General features: G+C 43.9%; 1 protein-coding gene across 1 annotated transcript; it reads right to left on the reverse strand.

Annotated features, from left to right (window-relative positions):
* Positions 1 to 4,492: 4,492 nt before the first annotated feature.
* LOC133352704 (ubiquitin carboxyl-terminal hydrolase 36-like) lies at positions 4,493 to 10,785 on the reverse strand. Its single transcript, XM_061568527.1, has 9 exons — positions 10,681 to 10,785; positions 10,144 to 10,246; positions 8,754 to 8,821; positions 7,219 to 7,289; positions 6,601 to 6,674; positions 6,374 to 6,482; positions 5,835 to 5,978; positions 5,244 to 5,344; positions 4,493 to 4,985 (listed from the first exon to the last, which is right to left on the reverse strand). Exons 1-9 carry the CDS (start codon positions 10,769 to 10,771, stop codon positions 4,760 to 4,762), a joined length of 987 nt encoding a protein of 328 aa, XP_061424511.1. The 5' UTR covers positions 10,772 to 10,785; the 3' UTR covers positions 4,493 to 4,759.
* Between the last annotated feature and the right edge of the window lie 343 nt (positions 10,786 to 11,128).

Below are 11,128 nucleotides of genomic sequence, written 5' to 3' on the forward strand. Positions count from 1 at the left end.
CAATGTCCAAATGACAAATATGGTGAATGCAATCAAATTTGAATAGAAGCATTCTGTGTAGCAAGTAAAATTCACCTTGTCGATTTTTCTCACCACTAATCGATTAGCTCAATGGTAATGATAAGCACATTGGGCACCACGTGCAGGCTCACTCTCTTTGTCGATTTCCCCACGTGTGAGCACCTGTTCGCCAGACAATAGCTTGTGTTGAGGCCGCTGGCCCCCGAGGCCTCTCCCTGCTGGGCACCGGCCGTAGGGGGTCCGCCGTCTCCCGATCCCTCACTCGTGTGAGAGCAGCTGCTGCTGCGCTCCTCGCTCGCGGGAGAAGGGCTGCCGCCTGCCGGCTCTCCTCCCTGGGTCAAACCCCCGCGAGTCCGCGAGTCCTGCTTGTGGGGCATGGCTCAGCGCTGGCTCACGGCCGCCTGAAAGCACCCTGTTGCCTCTCCGCCAATCAAACGCGACGCCTCCCCTCACACAAACCCGCGCACCAATCACACGCGCTGAACGGGGGGGTCAGGGGTTGGAGGGCAAATGACGTTGCTCGCGCCCGCGTCGCCGATTGGGGGTTTTTGTTACGGGTGGTTTAAAGGGCTGTGGGTCGGGTGTTCGCGAGGGGTGTTAGTCCGCACGCAGTGCGGGGGTTCGCAGCAGCAAGACGAAGCGTACACCCGTGGAAGCACCGACCACCCACGTTACGAGCGCACACACACACAGCACCACGCGTTTTCCACACACACTCGCAGAGTTCACCCGAGGCTGTGATCAATTACTAGCGTGCACCCGTGAAAGCGCCGACTGTACACATACGAGCGCACACACACAGCACCACGCTCTTCCCACACGCTCACCCGAGACTGTGATCAGTTACTAACGATTTATTATCGGCATGACTGTGAGCCACTCTCACGGAATCAGTCGGAATCGGCAAGGCAGGATTAAACTATCTCCCGATGGTCTGAACCTTAGTCTGTTAGGACTTCAACCCCTTTGGCGATTAAGCTAAATACCAACTCTCTCTCTTACTCACGGTTCGACGCTCCGGTGTGCCCATCCTCACAGCACTTCGACTCGTCACACGGACGTTCGAATAGCTGGACTGAAGAGACAACTGCCCCGATAGCTGACTTGAGAAGCAAGAGACCCTCCTGCCCCTTTCCATCGTCCCTTTATCCTTACCTACATCAAAGAGCCCGATCCGCCCGGCAATCAGAGCGCTCACCTGCACCCCAGCCCCACTCGGACCGCTGACCTCAGCGACATCCGCATCTAAGCCCGCCGCTAAGCGCCCGACCAATTAGAGGAACGACCCCGTTTTCCCCGTCGTTCGTGGCTCCGCCCCCCCCCCCTCACTACCTGCCCACCGATCCGTATGTGCGGGGTATGTTTGTATCCGCGGTGGCTGCGTAGCCTCGTCGTGATCGTGCATTTCCACGTTAATTCACGGCGCCGCAGGGCAATTCAGCCTGGGGAAAACCTTAGTCAATTCTCTGGTCCCAGGGAAAACCATGGAGGATGTTCCCCCTACGAGGGGGCTCCTGGGTGAAAACCTGTGGACCAGGTGGCTTCCCCGCGAGGCTCTACATGGGGGTCGGTGTGTGTGTGTTTGTGCGAGGGGTTGGTGAGGGGGAAGCCGCGTCGTCCCCATCGCTTGGCGGTGGTGAAGTCGTAGGTGGGGCGCCCGCAGAACGGCTTCGTGGCTGCGGCATCACACATGTTAATTTACGACAGAGATGCGTGTTCAATCACACACTGGAAATGGGAATATAAAATAACGCTTCAAGGTACGCGAAGGAAGATGGCATTCACTTTCCACATCTATATTCTGTAAGTTTCTCGATCTTCGTGAATTCGTCAAAAGCTTCCACCATATACAGGGATTTCTGTCGAGTCAAAAAACACAACAATGGCAAATTATTACTTTGAATAGTTCACAAACCATGACTTAAGTGGCTCTGCAGTCAACTTATGATATATAATTAATAAGGGGGAAAAATCTACATCAGGCTTTGGCCTTCCCATTTTTTACATTGATGTTAAGAGAGATGTCCAGGCAAGTGTCCAATGTGTCTGAGATGCTGAAGCACTGCAGGTGCTCAACTGTGAAAACACGAGTGCACACGCACTCAGAGATGGTATTACCGCTGTACATTAATGGCCGTGCTCTGATTGAAAGTGTTGATGACATGTTTCTCCAACAGACAAATCATGCGAAACTCAGTCTGTTGGCCTGTACAGTGCAGCAGGGGTGGCGCACAGGGTAAATACAAACAAATCGCACACAGCTGCGCAATGCCAGGGAATGGACACAAAACTGGATTGTAGCTCGTCTTGAATGTAAAGTATCTGGGATAACTCAAAGGTCAATGAGTGATTGCTGTAAAGCAGAAAGTCTGCCAGCGGCGTCGTGTACACGAGGCCCTGCAGGCTGGCATTCATGAAACGGCTATTCTCAAGGTTCTTGAGCCCAGCACTCTCATGTAGATCCTCTTGTCACTTGAGAACTAAGTTTTCTAACGCATGCGTCATGTATTCTGGAGATGGAATGCTGTCATAGTAGTAGGTTTTTACCCTTTTAAACTGGTACAAAATTGACACTTTTATACAAGGCATCATGTTTGCAATAACCACAACACAAGTAGTCAAAAATGCAAACAAAAAGAAGCAACTCTGATAATGATAATAATATGCATTGTCCCTAGATGCCCCTGGGTACATCCTCTAAATTACACTGGCCGTGACAAGGCCCTATTGAGGTGATCGAGGTCAAAAGGTCGCAGTGTGTGCGTATACAGGTCGGTCGCTGTCACTGGTTTGTGCACCCGTCACGGTTAAAACCCTATATTCCACCTTATGTAGATATTTCATCTCCAGAGTGGCGGGTGTCTGATGTGTCCGACGAGCCGGGACGACTGAGCCCGGAGGCTGCGCTTCAGCAGGATTGCATTGTGCCGCCCGCAGGATCCCAGCACCTGTAGTCTGGGGATCCTCCGGCAGCGCCTCCGTGTGAAGGACCGCGTGCGGAAGCCCGGCCGCCATCTTATTCTCCAAGGGAGGGGCCGCGCCCTTTAGGCCGTTAATGTGACATTCCGGTGGTCCCCAGCGCGCAAGTTCCTGCTCGTGAAATTTCGATTTAAAGCTTTCGTGACTGCAGGGATTCATCTTCTTGGTTCTTTCGGTCAAGTCACGTAGAAGGGAAATAATAAAATAATAAAAATAAAACAATCAAATAATTCTCACGACGTTTTGGCCACAACGACAGACCTGTTCTTCACCTGAGGACAGCTGCTTGCGTTGTGGCCGAAACGTTGTGAGAATTATTTTATTATGTTTTATTTTATTATTTCCCTTCTACGTGACTTTACCGAAAGAACCAAGAAGATGAATTCCTGCTCGTGGTGGGGGACCAGCGTCGAGGACTCGCTTTAAGAGTGCTTCTTTCCGCTGAACAGCTCCCTTCCCATATTCTTAGGTTTTTTTTCGGTACACAACATGTAGCTTCAGATAATTTCGGTCCAACAAAAAACAGACGGTTACTTATATGACAGTCACATGATAGACAATGTTGGGACAAACAAAATCTTTCTGTTAACTCTTATAAGAATATTTATTTATACAGCAGGAATCCGATGAGTCGGGTCAGGTCAGAATGATACAACAACAAATAATACAAAAACTTGACAGTGAAAAGTATAGCAAATATTTACAAATAAAACGAAACTATTTTTTATCTTATCAGGTAAAGCCACTGAGCTATGAGCTTCTCATTCAGGAGCAACTTGGCAACAAATGATAGCTTAATAAACTGGTTTATCTTACAGAAATTTTTACAGCAAAATAATCTAAATAATCTAAACAAATGTTTGTAAAAGTTATCCCATCATATCAGATGTTTATATATTTCCTTCCTTCTGAGAAACCTAGACCATTATGGCTCACTAGGTGGGTTAGGGATGAAAACTAAGTACAGGCAGTCCCCGGATTATAGGGATGAAAACTAAATACACTGTGAATGAACATTTGTAAGTGAATGCTTTCTGTTAACAATTAATGGTAAAATGTTTAATGGTATTAATACACATTTGGATACAGTATATGTTCCATTAGTTTAATTATGGGTAGTGTTAGGGTAGATATTCGATTAAATAAAATAACACTGGTCAACAAAAAAAAATTGTGGCCTGGACTAATTTCAGGGTGCTGATTCCAAATCTGATCTCAGATTTGCTCTATCACATGAGATGATCACATGAGATGTGATAGAGCAAAGCATACCCCATTTTCATTGATTTTACCCAAAATTAACTCTTGTCACTTATGATTGCAAGTTGTTGCGAGTCAGGGACTGCTTTAGTGTTAAAATATGGTGCTGTATTTTTAGGATAGTGTGTTTATAATATAATTTTATGTAGATATCCACATTTATTTAATATTTTTCTTATGCAGTTTTTATTGAAAATGCAATATTTAATATCTCAAAAACCTGATGTGATAGACAAGAACTTAAAACCGTTGGAATACCTTATGCCAGAAAAAGTGTGTTGACCAGTGTAATCGTAGGAAGTGCAGAGCGTATATACAGACATATGCTACAGGCAGTGATACACAACGTATCACAACGCGATACAGTAATGAGAGAAAACAGTACGGGAGGCACAACTATATCTGGCTATGGGATTTTATCTGGATTTTGGGGGGAAATTGTTGAGAACCTAACGCTTCCATAATCCGGGGATTGCCTGTAAGGAGGGAGCATCTGATATCAGGCTAAATTTCTAAGTCTCCAACGTGTCTTCTTAGGTGGGCGTGTGTCTGTGTGCAGTGTGTCTCCGGGTTGTGTCCTTTCTTCCTTGAGTGTCCTTTCTTCCTTGAGTGTCCTTCCTTGTGTAGTCTGAGCACTTGTGAGCTCTCCTTGTGTCCCTGATGCCACCCAGTTTGAAGACTGTGGGTCCTCGATGTCCACTGGGATGGCATTCTGCTCTGGTGACCTACACATAGCACACATCATCACCATCAAATTTATTCCACTGGCCAACAGGGCACCACAGAAAACTGCCTGTCATTGAAACTACCTAGAAAAATAAATTGCACCGAAAATGGCTGCTAACTCACGTGGTAACCACCTTCAAAATATAATTGTGGCCCGAGTAAGAGTGTACACAACACTGTCAGATAACACTGTTTGACTTAGGGTAAATAGATCGAGGTTTTATGGTTTCTGAAAATACATCATGAGTACAACTTACTTCGTATAGAAGAGGATGTAGGCCTGGTCTTCAAAAACTTCTGCATTGGTGACTGGCATCACGTCAGTATCGTCCATTCTGAACCAGCTGCCATTGCTGACCTGAAGAAAAAATACATCCACACTTGTTAAATTACGATCAATACCCAATTGTACCAGACTAATTTAAAAGTCAGCCATAGTGACAGATCATGAAAGCGGAATGTTATATGGAAGTTAACACGTGTACTCATATGCTTTGTGTGTGTGTATGTATGATCATAGTGGGGAACAGTAGCGTAGCGGTTAGCACATTGCACTACGAACCCGGCAACCAGAGGTCGATTCCCGCTTAAGACTAACAGCAGTGACGATTATCTCAACCGGTCCTGAGCCTCGTTCCCTCGGTCCACTCAGCCTCAAATGAGTATATGGTGCAATATGTAAACATTACCACTCAGGGGACAAAGGCGGCCGGGCGTGGTGCTGGCCACCCACCCCCTTCCTGTGTTGTTCTGGCTTTGACAGGTGCTCATGAACAGCACTTGCACCAACAGTGGAGTAAGGCTCTTTGGGGGATATTTGTTTTTTTGTTTATCATGCACAACATCACCTTGTTGTAGGAGTAGTAGTGGCCGCTATTGGTGGTGGTCCCGTGGTGCACAATCACTGAGTAGAGCGAATACAGTTCTGGCTCGTGCACAACCTGATTGGACATGAACGGCCGTATGTCGAGTTCTTCAGTGAAGAGGAAATCCTACAAGGGATGAGGGAGGAGACAGTGGTGGGCCAAGCATTAAAAGAGAGGAAAATATGGTGCTAGCTAAGCAGGGGCAGAAGAGGGGAGCAAATGAACGTATTGGCGGTACACTGGTGCACCGGATAAAAAAAGCACATTTTTCACAATAATTATATATTTTCCTGCGATTCGCAACCCATTTCAGAAAATATTGTGGGGTGCGTCAAAATAATTTCTCGTGATCTCAAAGCAGTCGGAAGATGAGTGTCAGTTCACATTTAGATTTTATACTGTTTAATGAGGACCGGTGTGTCATGCTTTACCGGTGTACTGCCAATACGTCCAAATGACAAAACGTTGAATACAAATATATTTGAATATCAGATGCATTCTGCGCAGAAAGTAAAATTCACCTTGTCGATTTTGTCGCCAAACTCATCGTATCGCTTAATGGTGATGATAAGCACATTGGGCACCACGTTTAGGCTCACTCTCTTTGTAGATTTCCCCACGCACGAGCACCTGTTCGCCAGACAATAGCACGTTAGTTTACGACCGAGATGCGTGTTTGATCACACACTGTATAAATGGGGATATACACGAACGTTTCAAGGTGCACGATGGAAGATTGCATACTCACATTCCACATCTGTATTCTGCAAGAGTCTCGGTCTTTGTGAATTCATGAAAAGCCATCACCAGATCTAGGGATTTCTGTCAATGACACAAAAATGGCAAATTATTACTTTGAATAGAAATTAATAAACCATGAGCTAAGTTAAGTTCAAGTTCATTTATTAGGTATAGCCCTGTGAGCAATTCGGCTCTTGAATCGGGTGCAACCGCAACAAACAAAAACATGAACAAAAAAAACATCTTAAAATGAATATGTACTAAGTGCAAACAGACAATCCAAGAAAAGACAGCAAAATATTGCAGGAAAAAAACACCGTACACCAACGCTGTGTGCAAAAATCCCAGTGGGATGCAAGTCAAACAACCAACAACAACCACAAGACAACTTAGATTAAGGCCCTCAGTCTAACTCTGTACTACAACAAACAAACATGGCTAAACCAATACACTTTTCTAAATCACCAAAATAAAGCCATGAAACCAATGAAACAGTGATCACAGGAACTGACGGAATTTTCACAATAAATGGCATAAGTGGCTCTGCTGTCAACTGGTTGTGGTACATAAATATAATGAATGACAAAAACAATCGACATCAGGCTGTAGCCTTCCCAATTCTTACGTTGATATTAAGAGAGATGTCCAGGCAGGCGTCCAACGTGTCTGAGATGCTGAAGCACTGCATGCACTCAACTGTGAAAACACAAGTGCACACATATTGGAGATTAATATTACTACTGCATATTGCATAATCCTCATCAAAAGTATTCACATGTTAACTGGCTAATATCATGCACATCTTCAGATACCACCAACCCAGATGCAACTATATTTGTTAAATAAAAATATATTTGATGAAAACTGTAACGGTTATTAAACACCAAAAACTTTATTAACTTATTCATCTTCTTTGTTCTTTCGGTAAAGTCACGTAACTTTACCGAAAGAACCAAGAAGATGAATCCCTGCAGTCACGAAAGCTTTACATCGAAATATGAACTTATTGTTGATACTGTGTTGGCAGTGGTGCCCTAGCACAAATCACAGGTAATCAACACATTTGTCAATAGCACTGCCTTACAAGGAAACACATGCAATTGGTGACGTTTTCAGAAGTGATCCTTATTCATAGCACAGAAACAGAAAGATAGGGTTGATACGAGTTGGAGACTGCACTGTACACCATGGGGCCTGATGAGCAATTACATTTCAATTTTTTTCCTGATAAACACTTTTTAAAGTGGCACCCATAATAAACACGTGCAATCTAGTTCCATATTCGGCATCTTACTAACTTGTGTAGTCAACGATGATCACACTCAGGATTGTCTGGTAATAATACAACGTTTCCATGACGATTAATTAACGGAAACTACAAAACACCGCTCACTGCCACCGGCACGATGGCTCCGCCCTCACTGTCCAAAATGGCGGAAAGAAATTGGCTCCGCCCCTTTTACCTTGAGGACCTGAGGATCTATATTGTCAACACGTGTATGATGACATCAACTAATTTGTGTTCAATGTTAAAGTTTAAAATGTTGGCAGATTGCACGTTGGGTAGCCTCGTTAAAGCGTGGTCGAAGAAATCACTATTAGCACAATCCAGTTGTTCGTATCGTTGATATAACACCCTTTAACCAAGATAACTACACGGGAAAGGGAGTAGAGTCAATTATATAATTCTAGATTTGAAGCTTTCGTGACTGCAAGGATTCATATTCTTAGGCTTTTTCGGTAAAGTCACGTAGGTAAAAAATTTAAATTAATAAAAGTCAAATGAAATAAAAATCACGACGTTTCGGAGGCAACACAAGCTTCCGTCTTCAGGTGGAACCGTCACAGCACGATTGCTGAATCAAGTTACTTTTATTAATTTTAATTACATTTTTTTACCTACGTGACTTTACCGAAAAAACCTTAGAATATCAATTATATAACTTGTAAACAATGAAAGAGAAACTGGAAAGGGAATGCATATTTTGTGCATGTATGCTTATGTCCTTGTGTACGTGTTTTTACATCTACATATGTGCTCGTTGTTTAAAAGAGAATATAAGGTTGCATGCGAGAGTTTGCATAGCCCAGTATGGATTGTGACATTGGTTGAAATCACTCCTTAAAGGGTGGATGTTTAGAAAGGAGCACAGTACCTACCTCTCGATTTCAGGTACCCCCTGAAGATCTGGTGGATCAATGTAGGGGTCTCCATGTTAATACCGAGCCTGAAAACACAACACGCAATGACACCACACAGAAACTACAGAGGCAATGTCTTTACCAGATGAACACTCGGAAGAGTTACATATTTTTTAATCCTTTATATTAAGTTCGCTTGCTTGCTTGCGTGCTTGCTTACGACCGTGCAAATCTTTCGGTAGTTTTTTAACCCACTTCCCGTGATCCAATCGAGCTGACATTTTGCACACAGACTCGTTGTGCGAGACAATTAATGTTCGTGAAATTTTTTTCCAAAATTTTACACTGTTTAGGGAAAACAAATTAAATATTTAATTACCAATTGCTTAATACTGGCAGACAATCATCTGACCCATAGGTGGCAGCCATCTCAAGCCAGAGGACGAGAGGACTCTAGCCGCCACGCATATAAAGGATTTATAGTGAAAAACTTTGTTTTTACGGGTTATACTTGTTCGCTCCTAGTATTAACTCGCTGCAGTGGCAATATCGTAACTACCTCACCTGGTATACAGGTCATGGGTTTGATCCCAATCCTGACGCCTGTAAATTTGCAGTTTGCATTCACTCCCTGTGGTCGCGTGGATTTTTTTGTATACGAGCCCACCGATTTTCCCCTCCACATTTAAAAAAAACATGCGCTCAGAGTATTTGGTTTATAAAAATTTCACGTGATAAGTCACTTCGTTGAGCTATCATATATGGCCAAGTCGCTCCTGTAAAAGAGCTATCTAGCTCAGTGGGCCTCACCTGGTAAAATCAAAATAATTTAATGATAAAAGTGTAAGTCACAGTCTCCAAATAACATAAAGAATTCATCCAGTTGGCTGAGCGATAATGTGAGCATCTCACAAACGGAAAGTTACCAGTTCAAATCATGATGATTGGGGGTTTACTCATCATCCGTCTGAGGTCAATGTACTGGGTACCCCGTTGTGGGGCAGTCAATAGTGGTTGTCCTAAATTTTGACTTAAAACTTTCGTGACTGCAGGAAATCATATTTTTTGGTTCTTTCTGTAAAGTAACGTAGATAGAAACATTTTTCATTAAAATAAAGTGAATACAAATATGAATAATAAAATATCAAATAAAAATTAAAATAATAATAAAAATACAAAAACACACTAATGTAGACAGCAGCCTGGTTCTTAATCAGAGTGAGTGTACTGGCAGTCTATAGTGTAGACTGTAGCCTGGTTCTTAACCTTGGTGAGTGTACTGGCAGTCTAAAATGTAGACTCTAGCCTGGTTGTCCTACGGACAAATATTTTTTCTGAACAACCCAGGCATCCATGTGCTGGTATTGTGCAAATATTTATGGAGTTTGCTGGGGCATGCATTACTTACTGCCTTTGGTTGAAGAGGCAGGATTGGTGCAGAGCATCTATCACGTAACCCAGAAACACATGTGCATCCTCCTGCCTGCCAAAACACAGGTCCTCGCCGATGTCTGTGTGAAAATGGACAGAGGTCACACATGATGTGGTCACACAGTTACTGGCACAGTTAGGATATAGCTTATGAAGTCCCTCAGCAACTAAACCGGCTCCAGATTCTTGAGAAATATTGTGGAATCTGGTGCATAGGACTTTAACAGATATTTTCACGTAAACCTTTTCAAGAAAAGGAAGAGCATATTGACAGATTTGTGGGTTAATCACAGAACTGGGTGTGGCTGGCAATGTTTAGAACGAGCATCAACAGAGGAATGCTAGACCGGAAGAACATCCGATGCATTGGAGTTGTAATCTCAGTGCTGACCAAAACTAGTAATTTTCTATTCGATATTGTATACAAAAACTGATTCAAACTGCCCTTTCAGGGGATCTTGAGATGACAGAAGTTTCAACGTCAAAGACACTTGGGAATTGTGCTGGAACTTACGTTTGAAATTGCGAACTATCTCGATGGGATTGATGGCCGTGCCCCGATTCATGAAGGCGTTGAAGACGTGTTTCTCCAACAGACACATCATGCAAAACTCAGTCTGTTTGCCTGTGAAGTGGGGCAGGGGTGGCACACAGTGACAATGCAAACCAATCGCACACATAGCCCAGCTGCGCACAGTCAGGTAATCTACACAAAACGCGATTGTAGCTCGTCTCGAATGTAAAATATCTGGGAGAACTCACAGTTCCATGAGTGATCGCCGTAAAGCAAAAAGTTTGCCAGCGGCGCCGTGTATGTGAGGCCCTGCAGGCTGGCATTCACGAAACACGTATTTCCGAGGTTCTTAAGCCCAGCACCCTCATGTAGATCCTCCTGCCACTTGAGAACCGAGGTGTCTGTCGCAGATGTGATGAATTCTGAAGATGGAATGCTGTCCTCGTCT

Source organism: Lethenteron reissneri, chromosome 41 (assembly GCF_015708825.2).
Source record: "Lethenteron reissneri isolate LAM-NWPU_2019-01 chromosome 41, ASM1570882v1, whole genome shotgun sequence".
Classification (NCBI taxonomy): domain Eukaryota; kingdom Metazoa; phylum Chordata; class Hyperoartia; order Petromyzontiformes; family Petromyzontidae; genus Lethenteron; species Lethenteron reissneri.